The sequence below is a fragment of the Ammospiza nelsoni genome, chromosome 2, assembly GCF_027579445.1.
Source record: "Ammospiza nelsoni isolate bAmmNel1 chromosome 2, bAmmNel1.pri, whole genome shotgun sequence".
Classification (NCBI taxonomy): domain Eukaryota; kingdom Metazoa; phylum Chordata; class Aves; order Passeriformes; family Passerellidae; genus Ammospiza; species Ammospiza nelsoni.
The window spans coordinates 58,338,975-58,357,406 of record NC_080634.1 but is presented as its reverse complement, the minus strand read 5'-3'; the positions used below and the strand labels follow the sequence as shown (position 1 = coordinate 58,357,406).

At 40.1% G+C, this 18,432-nt stretch overlaps 1 protein-coding gene across 1 annotated transcript in view; it reads left to right on the top strand.

Moving 5' to 3' along the window:
* Positions 1–425: 425 nt before the first annotated feature.
* GTF2F2 (general transcription factor IIF subunit 2) overlaps positions 426–18,432 on the top strand; it is a 78,004-nt gene continuing 59,997 nt past the window's right edge. The window contains exons 1-5 of the mRNA XM_059466474.1: positions 426–586; positions 7,078–7,151; positions 7,663–7,681; positions 8,452–8,596; positions 15,225–15,263. Coding sequence (XP_059322457.1) covers positions 521–586; positions 7,078–7,151; positions 7,663–7,681; positions 8,452–8,596; positions 15,225–15,263 — 343 coding nt within the window. The 5' untranslated portion in view covers positions 426–520. The remainder of the gene's footprint in view (positions 587–7,077; positions 7,152–7,662; positions 7,682–8,451; positions 8,597–15,224; positions 15,264–18,432) is intronic.

The window sequence follows — 18,432 nt, the reverse complement described above, 5'->3', positions numbered from 1 at the left end:
AAAAGGAGGGGCAGACACTGATATCTTTTCTCTCATGACCATTCTGGAGGAACAGCCTGAAATTTCTCAAGGGAGGTTTAGGCTGGATATCAGGAATAGGTAATTCACCCAGAGGGTGATTGGGCACTGGAACAGCTCCCCAGGAGAGGGGCACAGCAGCGCCTGACAGAGCTCAAGAAGCATTTGGACAATGCTCTCAGGCACGTGGTGTGACACTTGAGCACGTCCTGTGCGGGACCGGGAGCTTGATGCGATGATCCTTATGGGTGCCTTCGAACCCAGGGTATCCTGTGACACTGGAACTTCCTACGGCCACCACGGATTCCCGCTCCTTCCCACGGTCCCGCCAGGGCGGGGACTCGAACCCGCGGCCCTGCCTCAGGGAGGGCCCGCCCCGCCGTGCAGTGCGAGCGGAGGAGGTTTGTCCCTCGCGGGCCGCCGTGTGCCGGTGCGCTCCGCTGCCGCGCTCGCCGCCTCTCGTCTCGTCCGCCGCCCGGCCCGGCCCGGCCGCTGCCCCGCCATGAGCGACAAGGGCGAGCTGGACCTCACCGGCGCCAAGCAGAACACGGGCATGTGGCTGGTGAAGGTGAGGAGCCGCCGCCGCGGCCCCGGGCCCGGCCCAGCGCGGCCTGTGGCAGCCGGGTGCCTCCGTGCGTCCCCGCCCCGCCGTGCCCGGGGTGGGTGCCGTGAGACCGGGGTTGCCCGCGTCGGGCTCGCCCTGTGGCCCGGGACGGCCGCTGTGCCTGTTCCCCTCCTCGGGGACTGCGCGGGGCCGGGTCCGGATGCCCGCTGAGTAAAGGAGACACCGCAGGGAAAGTTGGGCTGCTGGGGAGCTACACAGAATCAGAATGTCGAGGGCTTGGAATGATCCTTAAGGATCATTCAGTCCCAGCTCCCCCTGCGGTGGGCAGGGACATCTCCCACTGGACCGGGTTGCTCAAGGGCTTTTCCAGCCTGGCTTTGAACATTTCCAGGGATGGGGCACCCACAGCTTCTCTGGGCAACTTGTGCCAATGTCTCACCACTCTGGCATCTCTTCCTTGTCCTTGTTTGTGATGAGCAACAAACATGGCCGTGTAGCTTTTATTTCCTGAAAACTTTGAGCGCTGGAAAAAGTTTTGAGTGTGCCCAGATTCACGTCCTGATAAAAAACTGTCCACATCCAACAAGGAAAGTAAACACCAGGGTCTTGTCATTACAGCTCTCTTTAGTGCTGGTGAAATACAGCTCTGGTGGAGGGGCTGTGAGAAGGTACTGAGGGTGTCAAATCAGACCTGTTTGGTGCAGGACCACGCTCCAGTCTGGTGCCACCACTCACAGACTGGCCCTGCGCTGTTCCCTGGAGTCAGTGTCTTTGCTGTCAAGACATTTTGCTGCCAATACCAGGGATTGTTTCAGAAAGAGGAGCTTGAAGCTGATGGGGGAGCATGTGCCCTGCCTGCTTTGAGTCCCCTCTGGGCATGCTCCTCTTTTTCTAGACCTATGTTTATTCTCTTTTGGGAGAAGCAGTTCCTTCCTCCCATTCCTCCTTTAGGGACAGGTTCAGACATCAACTTCAAAGACCCTGTGGGGACAGGGTGGTACCCAGATACTCTTCCTGGGCGGTGAGGGGGGTGTAACACTATGATACTTCAGCTACCAAAACTTCTTCTTGCTGTGGTCCTTAAAAATGGTTGTGGATTTCAGACTTGCTTTGCTGTGCAGAATTTTTGGTGGGCAGGTTGCTGCATCTGGTTCCTCCTCTGTACTGACACCTGAGTGTGTGGTGTCACAAAGCCACAACAAGCACTGTGCAAGTGCTCTAATTGTGGTTGCTTTTCCTGGGCACTGTCAGTGACTGCTGGCAGCAGAAAGCTGCAGAACTAGACCATGACATGCTGAGTGACGGGATGACAAAATGGCAGATGAAATTAAGGGTTGAAAGATCTAATCTGGTGTGCACACAGAAAAACAATCCTAATTATAGGTATGCAGCAGTTGGGTTTCTGCTGGTTGTTGTCATTCAGGAGGAGTGGTTTTCTTTTTTCTGTACAATGAGACAACTCTATAAGAACATGTCAAATGAGCAGAGTCAACATTGGACATGATTACAAAAGACACAGAAAACAGAGGAGAAAATATTATTGTACCATGGTGTTGCCTCTGTCTGGAATGCTCTGTGTAGCCATGGTGTCATCCCCCGTGCTATGGAAAGTGTACAGTGCACCTGGGAACAGAACAGAGGAGAGCACCAGGTCTGCTCCTGGCAACAAGGAATGATGGCTGTGGAGGGAACTCCTAAATGCTTTGTTACCTTTTAGGCTGGCAAGAGGATTGATTTGGAAGTCTTGTAGAGCTCTGAAGCAATGAGTAATGTTAGGGGTGGATAAGGAAGAAGTGAATAGGTAAAGATGAACAAGAAAGAATCAGTTCAAACACTAGAATTAGAGGTGTGTCAGATTAATTCATTGGTGGGGCTCAGCATGAGCCAAGGAGGTACTGTTTTGCACAATGTGTAGTTAAATTTTGGAACTTTTTGCAGCTGGAAATTCTGAATTTCAAAACTTTACAGAAGTTCAGACACAGTTAGTCAAACTCAGGCAAGAAAATTGAATTGAGAGATTAAAAAGTAATATGCTGCCAAACTTCATGTCTGCTAAAACACCCTAGAAATTAGAAGAGCGTGCTGGGGAAATAAATTTTCTTCGTATGTTCCTCCTGAAGGAGCTGCTATTGGCTGCATTTGGAGACAGGACACTGAACTTGCTTGTCCTTTAGTCTGATACAGTTTGGTGTTTCCTGAAGCAAGGAATTTTCAGGCACATTTGTGCTTACAGTTGGTGCCACTCTGTTTAATGAGAAAACAGGACTGAAAGGAAAGCTGGAGTATTACTCTTCCAAGTAAATGTTGATGTAGTCCTTCATGCATGTGTTCCGAACTTATGTCTGTCTGCTTGTATTGTAATGATAGTAAAGAATACTGAAAAGATGCTAACAGTGATAGACCATAACATGGGGTAGGCAGGATTTTATACTTTGATTTCCTTTGGACTTGAGCTTGGAAACAACCACATCTGTTAGTAGGACTTCCAACTCAGTGGCAAGACAGTGCATGGTACCTGTACTTTTTTTCTTCACTAGCTGGGACAACGAGGATGAATTTATCCTTCCTTTGGGGGAGAGAGCATTCAGCTCTGATGGAATAAAACACCTGGCTTATTTGATTTCCTTTTAGCATCCATTGTGCTAGCAAAGGAAGTATTCCAGAGAGACTACTTAACAGGCAATAAAAAAATGTAGCGGTGAGTATTTTAGAAGCATAAGCAGTAAAAGGAGGTACCATAAAGAGAGTGAATTACTTTAGTACAAATCCAGAAAGGCACTAGGTTTTTATTTCTGTATTTTCAGTGAAAGCTAAGGTAGAGAAATAGTAAGACTATTTGGTTATGTACTTGTGGTGAAGTGAAGCTCATTTAGTGTTAGCAATTAGAATGTTAATTTTCTTGTTCCCTGAGTATGTTGGTCAGATTTTAAAATTTAATCTGCTGCATTGTTCTATAGCTAGAAAGAGGATATCTTTTTTTAATTCTTCTTTGTATTTTCAAAGAAAAATTTAAACATAGACTCTGACATCAGCCTTGGTTTCTGTTGTATGCACTGTGTATGTATTGCTATATAGAGAAAGAGCTAATTTAGTTTTTTGCAGAAAAGTGGAAGTAGTTTGTTACAGAGAGGGGCTGCTTGAGTTTTCCCTTCTGAAGGGGGGTAGGAAGCTGTGCCCAGGCTGAAGAGATGAGTGGAGCAGGGGCCCTCGTGTCCCACACTGCCTGTAGAGTGCCTTGTGTGTGCTGCAGCCTGGGCAGTGCTGTGATGTGAGTAGCAAGAGGAGAGCAGCAGTGGGGAGAGGGCTTGGAGTGATGCTCCTTTGTATGTCAGATTTGTTCTAGTGATCAAACTGTCATTTTTTTTCTTTTTTGGAGAGAAGAGTGTTCTTACCTACAAACCCCAGAATAAAGACCACTTGTCCTGAAAGGCTGTGTTCAGTTGCCTTTCATTGGGCAGGCACTCTGTTCACAGGTTACTCTTTCTGTGCATATGCAGTTCTCAAACTCCTCCTGTGGGATCTGTGAAAATTCTGCCTTGTAAAAACAGGTTGCTCTTGATTTCTGTGTATTCTTTCAATGATTGTTAAGATTTTGAAACCTGACTCTTTACCATAATTATTATGTTAAAGTTAAAAGAAAGGTGCAAAATAAGATGTCTGTGGCATTTAAGGCTTTAGTCTTTCTTGATTGTTTACGTCATTAGCATGTGGGTGTGTGAGTAGCACCTGGTTTTAGCTGAAGTACCTATGGATAGCTGGAAGTAATCCTTTGATCACAGCCCTGCATAACCCTTTGTCTTTCTCTTCATGGCCTTTGACTGCAGGTAGGCCAGCAGAAAGATGATTAAATGCACTCTTTGAGACTTTCCTATGCAGTATGATTGATCTGCAACCTCTTAATCTGACTTAATTCCCACTCTGAATGTATTATACAGCAAGTCAATGATTTTAACACCATAAGAGCCCTTCACTCCTTGTCCACTCATACTGAATGTGCATCTACCTGATTATCTGGCAGTATAAATAGAGATTAGGTGCAAGCATGTAATAATACTTCTGTTGAGTAGCTGAAGCATGTCACAGCATTTATCTTGAGTTTAGAAAGAAAACAGTATCTGATCTGGCATGGAATCTGTTGTAGAAAGTAACCACTTTGAAAACTGGAAATATATATATCAATAGATTGTGCCAATTCATGGCTTTCTGTTGTGCTTTTGTGGTGTTTTTGACCAAAGTTGTCTGAACTTCATGGGAACCTGGACTATCATTTAGTTTGTCTGAGCAGTTGGAGGCGTCTGGATTTTGTAGTTTTTCTACATGTACTTCATGGGGTGCTATGAGTCTAAAGCTAAAAGTACTAACTAAGCACCAGTTCCAAGAGGTGGAGTTCTTGAAGAACTGATAAGTGCAAAGGTAGTGTTAACTTAATTTGAGCTTCAGGAAGTTAGGAGGTTGTTCTTTGTCAGTAAGTTATTGGAACAGGCTCTTTTTCTCCTCAGCTTTGTTTAGTTTTACTCTGTGCAAGACAAAAATTAGGCTTCCAAGTGCTTCTTTGCTGCTTGAAACAGAAAATGCCGCAGGCATATCTTAGTGTATTTCTCTTCACTACTGGCTGTGCCTCACGCTGTTTTTCCACATGGGCACAGATGTTTCCAGTAGCTGTGGACTGTGTGAGCCAGGACAAACTTTGCTGTGCCAGTAAAGAACATGGCTCTAAAGTTTTGAGGAGTGTGCTGCCAGAGGCCTTTATTGTACATTTTGAGCCCAGGTCACTTGATGCTGCAGATACCACAGCCTTTGCAGCTGCAGGAATTGGTGTGTAGGTGAGGTACCACAGCCTTTGCAGCTGAAGGAATTGGTGTATAAGTGAGGTAACAGCACTGCAGCAGCTTTTAATTCTCCATTTATGCAGGTCTTGTTTCTGTCCCTGGACTAATCATGACTTTGTGCAGCTGTTCTGGAAAATGGCTTGGGGTGCTGCTCTGGTTGTTCCACCTGCTAAACACAAAATCATCCCAACTAAAGCACAGAAGTCACCCACTCCTCCTAGCTAGATCAGTCTGCTCTTTCCACATACTGGCCAGCTGCACAGAGACTTTGCCCAGTGCAGTGAAGAGCTGGGAATGAGTGATGGGAGGCAGATTTGCCTAGTGTGGTTCTGCTGTTGGAAGAGTGGCAGTAGGCTGTGGTCTTGAGGTTTGAGGTTCCCTGACTCTAAGCCTTCCCTTCACTCCAGAAATTGCCTAACTTCTCATCACTGTGATTGGTTGGTTGATTTTTTTTTCCCAGAGAGATGATAATTTCTAATGAATATTTAAAAGTACAATTTTATCTGATAAAATATTGACACTCCTTAGTTTAAGAATTTGATGCTGATCTTTTTCTGCCTTTTATGATTGGATAGTAGCATTTGAGATTGAAGTTACTAAGATTTTTCTCTCATTTGAGACTCTACATTGGTGGTTTTTTTTGTGCTACATTATTCTCTTTGCTCTCTCTAACTGAATATATACACATATGTGTATTTATGTATATGTGTATATCTGTATAACAGCTCACGAAGTGGGGTTGCATGAGCTTCATAAAGTTCAACAAGGCCAAGCACAAGGTCCTGCACTTGAGTTGGGATAACCCCCAGTATCAGTGGATAGTATCAGAGAAAAAGACTGAGAGCAGCTCTGAGGACAAGGACTTGGGGGTGCTGGTAGGTGGGAGGCTGGATGTGACCTGGCAATGTGCACCTGCAGCCCAGAAAGGCAGTTCTGTCCAGGGCTACAGCAAAAGCAGTGTGGGCAGAATGTCAAGGGAGGGGATTCTGTCCTTCTGCTCTGCTTTGCTCTGCTCTGTTGAGATCCCCCTGGATTGCTGTGTCCTGCTCTGGGGCCCCCAGCATAAGAAGGATGTGGACATGCTGTAGCAGGTGTGAGGGAGACCACAAAGATGATCAGAGAGCTGGAGCACCTCTTCTGTGAAGATGGAGAGAGCTGGGTCTGCTCAGCCTGGAGAGGAAAAGGCTCCAGGGACACCTTACAGGTGCCTTCCAGTGCCTCAAGGGGGCTGGTGAGAAAGATGGGAACAGACATTTTAGTAGGGCCTGTAGCAGTTGGACAAGGATGAATGGTTTTAAGTGAAAGGAAATTTAGACTAGATGTAAGGAAGGAATGTTTTATAATGAAAGTGGTGAGGCACTGGCACAGGTTGCCCAGACAAGTTGTGGATGTGGCATCCCTGGAAGCATTCAAGGTCAGGTTGGATAGAACTCTGAGCAAACTGATCTAATTGCAGATGTCCTTGCTCATTGCAGGGGGTTTGGACTAGATGTCTGTTAAGGCCCCTGCCGATCAAAACCCTCTATGGCTCTCTATTGTCTACTATATTCAGCTCATACTTTATTCTGAAGTGGTCAAGGTAAAAGCATTTAAAGTATTTACCCATACACAGTTTATATGGTATTTTAAAATCTGCTCTTCTTGAATTCTGTTGTCTTCTCTTAGGTCCCCAAATACTTGTCTCAACAGTGGAGTAAAGCCTCAGGAAGAGGTGAAGTGGGAAAACTAAGGATTGTCAAGTAAGCCTTTACATTTACTGGTTGCATTTCTTAGAAGTTACCTATGTAAAATAAGAATATGTTGCACCTGTTCTAAGACATAATCCTCTTTCTTGCCAACAGTGTGCATATTTCTCTGATACATGATCAGTGTTTGCTTGTGTAGTGATTAGGAATATAAATTGTACAAAATTATACTGGGGAGTCATTCTGTTGCGTTACAGGAGGTTTGATTTCCTAGGTTTAAGGAAACCTAATTGCAGAATTTGGTTTTATTTACATGTGTTATTTTGCTGCTTCTGTTTTCACATGCTGACTTTTCCCACTTATTCTTGGGCATCAGCCTAACAAAAAGTTGAATAGCCCTGAAGATAAATAAAAAAACTAGAATTTGAATTAGCTTTTTTTTATCAGGAAAGCTAAACTTGAGGAATTAGGCTATGGAAGCATTAAATATTTTTAATATTTATAGAATTAGTTATTATAACAAATATTTATGTATTTATTAAATATTAAATATTTTCTTTTTCAGAAATCAAGGAAGAACGGAAGTAAGTAATTGCTAAAGTTTATGTTTTGAATTCTAAAATGTGTTTAAAATGTGCTGGTTTCTAATGTCACATATTTTTTGTTATACCTCTAGCGAGGCATTGTACCGCAGAATCAGGAGGAGAGAATTCTGTTAGTAGCTCTGCCCATAGATGCCTGTGGGACTTGCATCAGGTCTCTCTGTTCCCTCACTTTGTTTACTTTCTCTTCAGACACTTTGAGATGTGTTAGTACAAAAGGCTGAGGAGGATGCGCAGGAAAAGCATGTGGTGCTGGTGTGAAGCATCCCTCTTCAAGCTTCCTTAGCTTCTCTATTGAGTGTACAATGTGAACATGGCAAAGGAGCTGTGTTTAAACCTCTTCTGGGCTGTACAATTCAGGAGTCCCAGGCTGGTAACACTTGGTGTGGTACTTCAGCACTTTTTCTGGAACTCAGCTGGCTGTGCAAAACATTTTTCAGCACTCATACTGAGCAATGGCTGAAAACCTGTTATGCCATATATTTTAACAAGTAAAATCAAGTTGTTCTCTGACTTCAGGAGGAGGTAATTTACAACTTTTTGAAAGCTGAGTAAATTTCGTTTAGAACATGAAAGCTTTGAATTCTGTATTTTGACAAGAGATCAGTGTGGAAGGACTCTTATATTACTCTTTATTTTTGAAATAGGAATATGCTATACTACTTGTGTTTTCTCTCTTTTTGTTTCCCCATATCTTGGGAAACAGTGTAATTGAGTCTGTTTGGTAACACTGTGGCAATTGTGACTGTTAGGTGTCATTTACTTTGAATGAAGAGCTTGCAAGCATCAGTGATATTGGAGGAAAGCCTGCTTCAGTCAGTGCACCAAGGGAACATCCATTTCTTCTGCAAAGTGTGGGAGGACAGACCTTAACAGTGTTCACAGAAACTTCAGTAGGTAAGTTAGAATTAAAGTTGTTATGACTTTTCCAGTATGTCTGCTTTCAATAATTCAGTGCTGTAAAAGATAGAAGACTCTTAAGTCAGATTTTGGTGTTTTCTGCGTAGATAACGCTGTTGTAATTTTTTTGTGTCTGTCTGTTTACTTGTGTGATTGAGCAGCTGATTTAAGTTCTCTGGGGTTATCATGTACATTTCATCTCTGAGTCTGCTGGAGAGAACAGGGGGAATGTGGAATGCACTGCAGAGTGCAGTACATTGTGTACATTCTCCTTTAGGGTTTTGACTGAAAAAGCATGGTTTTGTGTTCCCACGTATTTTTTGTATGAACTAGTATTTGGTTTTTTTCTCCTTAAATTGGTCTCTGCTGTGAGTACAATTCTGTAAGAATGCTGATTTTTCCTCTGTTCATTTTTTAAAATTTAATCAGTTAAATATTGTGCATTTCCCAGCAACTAGAAAGGGTTATTTGAGGACTGTGGATTTACTGAGTAGAAGTTATTATTTTAACTGGGAGCAAAGGGTGGTTAGTTACATGAGAAATGATTGGGATGAAGCACTGACTAAGCATAGACCCTGTCAAAATTGTTTTTGTTTGAGATTAGCAAGCATAACATACAGTCACTGAGTTTTCCTGAAACTAATTTAAATGCAAAATGGCTAAAATATTTTGCTGTTCTGTTTAAGTTGGTACAGTGACAGTACAGTCAAAAATATACTTTACTGTGCTTTTCTTGCTTGAATTTCTTTGCTTTGAAAAATGAACATGACACAAATATTCCAAATTCCAGTCAGATTCCTTACAGGCATCATATTTCTGAGGTTACACTCACGTGCTTAAATGTGTAGGCATGTTTTGAGCTCCATGTCCATTTTCAACAAATTTCAAAGTGAACTATGGCTGGTGGAAAAACAGGTGTCTGAAGGGTGGACTGTACAGATGTCCCAACTGAAGGAAAGGCTGCTGCTGTATTGGATGCCAGAAAATCCCCATGGAAAAACCCACTATACTGACCATGAAAACACAGTCAGTAAGAATTTACATATCTTTGCACATCAGTCAATCCAGAGTAAGGCAATAATAACAAATTGAAATTCATTCATTCCTAGGTTCACAGATCAGTATGAGTCTTCACATTATAATTAGCATATTTTTTCTGAAAAGCATGTTGTCCTTTTTCTTTTTTTAATCTGCACCATGTAACACAAGCAATATATCAGTTTCAGCCATGGGCCAAGGATTAAGCTGGTATGGAACTGCAGATGTCATCTAGAAGGGTGCAATTGAAGAATTAGGCAAATGAAATATGGATAAAAAGTGCTTCATGCACTACTGCTCTCAGTCATACCCTTATTGAGGACTCAAATCAACCAGAGCAAATGGCGTAAAGCAGTTGGGTTTGTTTTGGACAGGGTGGGGTTTTTGTTTGATTGTGGGTTTGTGATTTTTTTCCCCCCCTCCACCATTTTTTTAAACACATTGAATATCCTAAGATCTATTTTCTATGTAGTCCTTTAACACTGAGATCCTTATGTTGGAGTGACTGTCTTTTTGATGGCTTTTCTGAAATATGCTGTGATCTTGGAAGATGCTGTAGGCAGTTTATATATTCTGGATAATTCAGCACTTCGCATTGACTCATCAGGTCATTTAGAGCAAGCAAAAAAAGGTCAAATTTGACAAGTAATTTAATATTTTCTGCATGATGTAATTTCTAGTCTTCTGAATGGATTTTCTGTAGGTTTTATTTTGCTTTGTCTTAACTGAACTATGCTTCTCCTACTTGTAGTGTTGGGAGAAATCCTTTAGTTCTTTCATTGTAAATGTCTGAATCTCTTGTGGTCCCGTATTTCTTAATGGGCAGTAGACTCTTCTAAGGTGCAATTTATTGTGTCCAAAATGTGGATCTGAGCTAAAAGGAAGCTTGATAAAGTGCCTTCCATCCCAGATACTGTTAAAAATCTGGCCTGTGCTGGCTTTCACATGTGCTACGTCTTCTGCTTGGATTAGCTCTGGGATTTCTCCCATTTATTTTCTTTTCCTTTTTCTGTGATTTGAAATAGCCCTGGTGAATAATACTGAGTACTCTGATGGTGGTAGTTGCAAAGTCCCTTTGCAAGGCTGTTGCACATGTGAGCATTGCATTGTCTCCTTGCTGGGCAGATCACTGAGGCCTGTGGTGGCGTTCCTGAGCATGAGTGTAGCAGAGCTGGTGGGAAGCATGGCTTCTGTCATATCTGCAGAGGGATCCAAAGCACACTTGTCTCTTGCTGTCTAGGTCTTGCTGTCTAGGCTGGTTTTGGTGTTATTTCTGCATTAAATATGAACTACATTCTGTTCCATAAACATCACCATATGTACATCAACTGTTGCTATGCTACAATGCTATTTGTGCTTCCAGTCGTTTTATCTCATCTTTGTCATCAGCTGTCATAGCTGTGGTTTTTTGGTGGGTGAGAAGCAGAAGATTTTGCATATATTTTAATATGTCTTATTGAACAAAATGAATTCTTCATATGTGCATATAGCTAGAAACTATCTAGGGGCAATTCATGGCTCTGATACATAGGGTATATTTGGTTAAAATTGTTTTCTGAGCTTCCTGCTGGCAGACATCCTAACATAAGATAATACTGTAATTTAACAGTTTCTTTCCTCATTGAAGGAATGGGAAGACACTTTTGTTAAACATTTAACTGCAGACTTTTCTGATTATGATTATACATTGCTTTCCTTACTACTTTAATTGCCCATTGCTTAATTTTTTCTGCCCACACGTAGTTTAGGTTTGCTGGATCTTCATGGAAATAAAATTGCAGCTTTGCTAGAGATAATGATAAAAGTTTCTTATTGAACTGGTTTTTGGAAAAATGTGCTGCTAATATGAGTTGTGAAAACACAGACCTTGGCAGGCAATTGCATCCCAGACTGTAAAGGACTGATGGGTGGAGGAGAAGATTTTACACTGTAGACACAGATAAAGTGTAAGATATTTCTGTAAAGTTGGATAAGGTGATTCATTTTATTTAAATTTTGAATATATCTTCACAACTCCCCCTCCATAAGTGAATAGCCGTAATGTCTATTTTTGCATCTTTAAATTCTTTCATGCTCTTTCCATCTTACTGAAAGTAAAAAGTGTTCAGAGAATTCCATTGACAGAACACATATCAGAGCTTTGCTTCTGAGCAGCATTCATGCATGGATTGTCTCACTGCTTCATGCTTCACAGAACATTGCTGGCTTTTAATCCTTTGTTTTTCTTCAGTTTCCTGGGCCTTCTCTCCTTCAGAAATTCAGTTAGTGACACTCAATTATTTTTTGTGTTCTTGTTCAATAATTCATGTAACGCTGCCTATGTACCCAAGAACAGCTCCTTTATTCCCTCATTCCTTGAAAATTCTCCCATTGTTTTGAATTGTTGGGGTTTTCTCCTTTACACAGCTTCTCATATATGAAAGGACCTTTTCTGAGTTCGTACATGAATCACACCTACCATATAACATACAATGTGCAATTGTATTCCAGCAAAAATGAATATTCAGAGGTTTTTATTCTGTATTTTGTATATATATATTTTTAAATATCAGCTATGTTCAGCCATTAAAGAAATGTGAAGAGAACAAACCCTAATAAAAACCTTTCATTAAAGCAGTTTCTTCTTTAATTGCACTTAATTATTCTCAGTAAAATATAGTGTGCTCAGAATCTTGATGCCTTGTAATACTGTTTCCAGTTCTGTTAGGTAAGTGTCTGAATTCTGAAATTCCTCATCAGACTGCTATTTAGGAAATAAACACCCTCACTGTTCTGCCATCTTAGTGCAGCCTGATGAGGAGTTTTGACATTCACCTGTCTACATTAACAGTACTTTCCAATTATTTCTGTTCAGGCTGTCACTTCACCACATAGTCCAGTCTCCAGAAGATTTTGGGATCTAACCTAATGCTTCTTTGTTCTGTTTTGTACTTCAGTCTTTTCTGGACTGTTAGCCGAAGCAGAAAACCTATCAGCAGCCTCATGATCAAAAGTAATAGAAGCAACAGCAGCCTTTCAAAACTATGGCATTTTGCACATTTCCAAATATTTTTAAGAATCATAAAGATGAAAACCTTGATCAGAAAAAGAGAATTTGAGACTCAAGCTAGTTTAATTACAGATATCACTTTGATGGCTCAAAATTTTGTGTGTAATATTGAGATATACAGTCCATTTAGAAAACAATTGCAGTTGCTTGCATCATACCCATTTCTCCATTTCAAAAAAATGGAAATGATATTTATTTAATTACTTATGCTTGTTGGAGGGTTAAAAAAGTACTGTAAAGCAGGTTCAGCTGGCTGGCAGGGATAAGCTAATTTTATTTTCATTTCTGTTATTAAAACTATAGACTGTTAATTCCTGTACAAATTTAAACAATTGAGGATATAACACACAAAATACAAGGTCTGTTAGAATGGGCTCCGTGTGATGGGAAGAGTCTTTTTGCAAACTTCATTGATTTAAAATACCTTTTGTTTCCAGTCTCACTGATGTATATGTAAAAAACCAACACCCTACCACCACCCACTGCCACAATGACAGCAAAAAGCCCACTAACAACAAAAAGCCCCAACTAACCAGCCCAAATCTGTTGATGTTTATCAACTCCTGCATGTTGTAGAGGAGGCTGAGCAGCTGTGGTCTGCATTAATTAAGTATATTCAGTAGATGTAGTACAACTGCCTTTACCTTCTTCATTATATTAATGCTGAGAAGATTTTTAAAGCAGAGCTTGTGACCTAATCATAACAAAACTGAGTTGTCTAATGATGAGGAAGAAAAATGACACTTTCTTATTTGAATTTTGTCTGTTTTTTTGTCCCTGCTGTTGAGGGCAGATACAAACACACACCCTTTCCCTGTAGATATGAAGTACCTTTATTGCCATTTGAATCAGAGATGCTCTTAGCAATGTTCAAGTGTGATGTATTTGGCAATAGTTTCGGTGAGGTAACTCAGGTCTTCCATTGAAACTGAGTTGGAATTAAACAGCTTTAAGCCAGTTCCATCTTGCTTCTCACTTCAGACAGGTGTTTGTATCTTTGTATGTTTGTATGTTCTTCATTTCATCCTCTCTGCTTCTTGTGTGTGTACTGAATGTTTCCTTCATTAAGCTGCAATTGAGTTAGGAATTGGTTGAGCATTTATTTTAAGTCATGCTGTAAATCTGCCAAATATGCACAAAAATTACATCAATGAGAAAATACTTGGTTTTCTGCAAACAGGCTATCCTGGATGTACGTCTGAAAGTTGGCAGGGATCTTTACTCACTTTGTGAATACTCATGGCTGGGAAGGAGCCATATAATGATTGTTTCTCATAGAGAAAGCAGGTGCCTTCAGCTGCGGAGACTAATGACAGCCACCTGTGTAAAGAAAGAAGGAGCTGGAAGATACTGGTTTTTATGTTTGCATTTAGTCCTCAGGCTCTCAAGCCATCTCAATGAGAAAAGAGGGACAGAAGCCTTCAAAGCCAGCAAGAAAAAGGTTTTCTAAAATATTTCATGTTTTCAGTTCTTTTAATACCCAGCCTGTAAATGGCAAAAATTATCAACCTAACTGAACTTGAAAATTACTCTCTGAGTTAGAGCAGTAATTCACTCTTGCCTGTAAGTAAATAGCTTGTAATGACAGCTGTAACTTGCCTGAGTTGAAAGCAAAGGACAAGTATGTTTTACCATTTCTAACTGTGTTTCAGGGAAGTGAAAATGTTCTTTTTGTTCTCTGCATCAGAGGATGCATAAAAAGGAGAAATATAGGAGGAACAGTCAAATATAATACTGACAAATTAATGGAGGGGTTTAATCTTACAGGGCTTGGTAGGGGTTGTAACTCAGGTTACCACAATGCATCTACTGGCAGCCATTTCTTGAAATGTGGGATTGGAATTTCTTGCAGAAAGCTGCTTCGAATCTGACTCTGCCATTCACCAGAGTGATAATTTTTTAGCAAGTCACTTTGCAACACTGTGTCTGTTTCCTACATATGATTCTCTGCTGCATGGAACAGGAGATATTTCTGATTATATGTATTTGTTGTACTTGACAAAAATACCAATGGACCATAGTATCATTGTAGGACAAATAATCAGAGAGGAAAAAGCTTGAAGAAATAAATTCTTCCATTGCCTGTAAAAAGAGTAGAGAAGAGGTTGATCAAGATCAAAAAATTACCTAATGCCAATTAACAACATTCTTTTGCAGAACCCTGATTATTTTTGTAATAACCAAAAATGTTTGTCTAGGCTAACCAGTGAGATAAATGAATAATGTACATTGCTTGAGCATAATCCTGCTACTGATTTTATATAAATGTGTAACTTTGTCCTTGCAGAGCTCAGTCAGAGGTGCAATAGAGTTCTCTCATTTAAGCTGTGAGGGAGTTTGGGCACTAAAGGACTTTTTTGTTGCTGCTGGTAGCAAATTATTCCTCAGAAGGTATATTTATAAACATTAATCAAATCCAGTGATTTTGATTTTATCATAATCTATCATTCTTTACTTTGCAACCCAGTTGTTGGATGTAATTTCAAATAATCAACACAGAAACATTGTGATTACTTTTCTGTTTATTTTTTTTCCCAGAAAACCAATCAGAAGAAAAATCAGAAAGTGGCAGCACTGGTGAGTACAGACATTTTCTTTGAAGCACTTAAGAAATTACTTAGTACTGCAGATTTTTAGTTTTGCTTCTTAAGAAGTTGGTAAATTTAAAAAAGTGCCTTTTAAAAATATTTTGTAGAATATCATTACATTAAAAAATAACTTCATAACTGTTTATCTGCTGTGCCCAAAAGTTTAAATTATTACTATTTTTTATTTAAAAGAAGGGGAATAAAATGATTGATGAGGGAGAGGTTTAGAATGTAATGTTCTTTGCAATGTTGTTTTAGATTTTTTTTTTGTTTCAATTTGTTGTTTGTCTACCTTTAGTTTGAATTCTTTTCTTTGGGTTGGAAAGTTTGTTACACATTTCCAGATCTTTTTTACTTGATTTCAATTGCATAAACTAAGCAGTCATAAAAATAGTCCATAAAAAGTAGTATTATCTCTGGTGCACATGGATTAAATAGTATTGGACTGGAATACACTTGTTACGTGGTAATGGCACAGAGAGGAGATGGCTCATGTGAAAGGTGTGAAAGAGTTTCAAACTCCTACTTTTCCTTAAAAGAATTTCCTAAACAAAACTCTAATGCTAGTGGATGTTTAAAATGTCTTCTCGAAGGTACTTTTTGGACAATTAAACATGGAGATGTCTGCTTTTTCTAGTATGTGACATCTTTAAATTGCCTTTCAGCATCAGATACTGTCAAAAGTGTATAGTTTGTGTCTGGCTAGAGGTAGGGTTTGGGTTTTGTTTTCTGCAGCAGGGAATTTTTTGTAAAATGGAGATTCCTTCTATTACACTGGCCTAAGCATGTCAGAAGGCTGGTGTTAGTCTGCAGACTTGTACTGAATCCAAGGTGTGTTTTATAGCTTGCAATTCCTATTTAATTGGTAAAACCTGTTCAGTCTGATTCTGTGTGAATTGTGGTGCAGTTTTAAGGTAAGAAGGAGTACTTCCTAGAGACTGGCATTTTATACCACTGCAAGACTGAGATTCATGGCTATGCAGTGTCTCATGTAAATCAGATATTGAGATTTTAGCTGCTAAAATGAATCAGAATTTTGATACTTCCATTTAGTTGTTTTTTAGTTGTAAGGGTGCACTCTTGGTTGTGTTTTGTTGTCATTTGTGTTTGAAGGGTTGAATTGTCTCTCTTCACTTGGTGCCTCCTCCGTGTTCCGTGAAAGATGGCCACGTGTTCAATTGTTCGTATTTTTGCTTCAGCCAGAAGAATTAGTTACTGTATGGTATGAGCTGTTTAAATATGCTGACAAGATAAGTTCTAAGCCCATTTTATGGAATCAAACTGGATATGGATTCACTCTTTGAGTCATGGTATTTGGTTACCATGGGGCACATAAAGGAGGACTCTCAGCCATCAGTTACACTATTTGCTTATTCACTGTTTTCTCAAAATCATTGTGGAACTCAGATGACCTTTTCCAAACTACCTCTCAGGTAATTCAGGCTATGTAGTATTCATTTTTTCTGTTAATCTACTGTTTCTTTGCCTACATCAAGTGCTTTTGAGGCAAAGATGATGTCTTTTATGTTTTTATTTAGCATGTTAGCATAAGAAGATCCTTTTGAATCTTACTAAATTAAAATATGTAAGGTTTAGTCATAGTTAGTAAGTAAAGAAAGTAAATGAGATATGACATTCCAAAACCATTGGATTTACATCTTTAAAAGATGTTTACATTGGCAAGGTGCTGTCAAACTTTGAAATTTATGTTGTAAATCCTTAGTATTATGTATGACATTTTTAATCACATTTATTGTTGGGCTAGTTGTAAACCACCTAGAAATGCCATGATAGTGTTGCTACTCTACATGATGCTGTTTGAGAGAGATTGTGAGTGATACTAGATCACACCTAAGTTCATCTGGCTGGTGTCCTGTCCTCAGGGGGGGTCAGCAGCAGATATCTTGAGATGAGAGTAAGAGTAGTGTAAAAGCGCAGTGGTACCTGCCCAGAATACTTCTCATAGAATCATAGAACAGTTTGGTTTGAAAGGGATCATTAAAGCTCACCTAGTCCAGCACCCCTGCAATGAGCAGGGCCATCTCCAACTAAAACAGCTTCCTCAGACCCCTATCCAACCTAACCATGGAGGTTTGCAGAGATGAGCACCTGCCTCCTTTCTGAGGAACCTGTTCCAGCTTCTTCCAGCCTTTAGTGATTCACAGCTCGGAGAGTTCTAGAACCAGAAATTATGGTGTTTTACCTAACAGGACCTCGTGGATTTTTCGTCTATGAAGTGTCCCTGTTGGTTGAGCCTATGTAAAATCTTTAGTATCTATAATATCTTGAATGATGTTTACAGTCAAAATATTCAGAAATCAAGATGTATGTGAGACAAGTTCTCTTAAACTAAATTTGAGTTCCTTTTGCATTTGATCATTTTAGATCAGTTTTCCATACAGAAATCTATTTGTTTAAAGCTTGTGATAAACAGTGCTTGGTGATTCAACTAGTGTTGTTTAGTGCCTGAAGGCTGGTTTATGCTAAAAGTGAAAGGAACATAGCAAATAAGACACTAAGCTAAAGGAAAAGAGAAATGAGGATTGGCTTTCCTTGGTCCTATATGAGGATGAGCAAGCAATTTAAATCCAAATATGTGTATGTGGCTCTTGTTTGTTTATGACATTGCTTGCACCTACCTGAAAGTGCTGTCAGTGGTGACAGAAGCTGTGAAAACCAAGCATTTGTGCCAGTATAAAGTGTGACCTGCTCCTCCCCCCAATAAAAATACTCAGAAGCTGCTGCTCTGAGCCTGTGTAGTCTGCTGAGAATGATACACTAAAGAAATGCATTCTCATGTAAGAGCAAATTCAGTTAGGTGCAGGCCTTGTGGAAGTGCATTATATGGAAGCTCCAGGGGCAGCAACTGAGTATTTAATGTTGCCCAAGCTTTGAGCATGTAGACAGACAATATAGGGTGAATTTAGTATTGAAATGTTACCAATTGTGAGTGTATGAATGTGACTGCAGACACAAGAATACAACACTCAAACTGTTTGTAGATACCACTTCCTTAATTTCTTGATATTGTAGTTAAAAAAAAAGGATTCACATGTTGATTATACATATGTTAGAATATCTGAAATTCATTGTAAGTGTGATGAAAACCAGTGACCTCCATGTGATAAAATCAGTAATTTTTTTTGTAAAGACAGGCT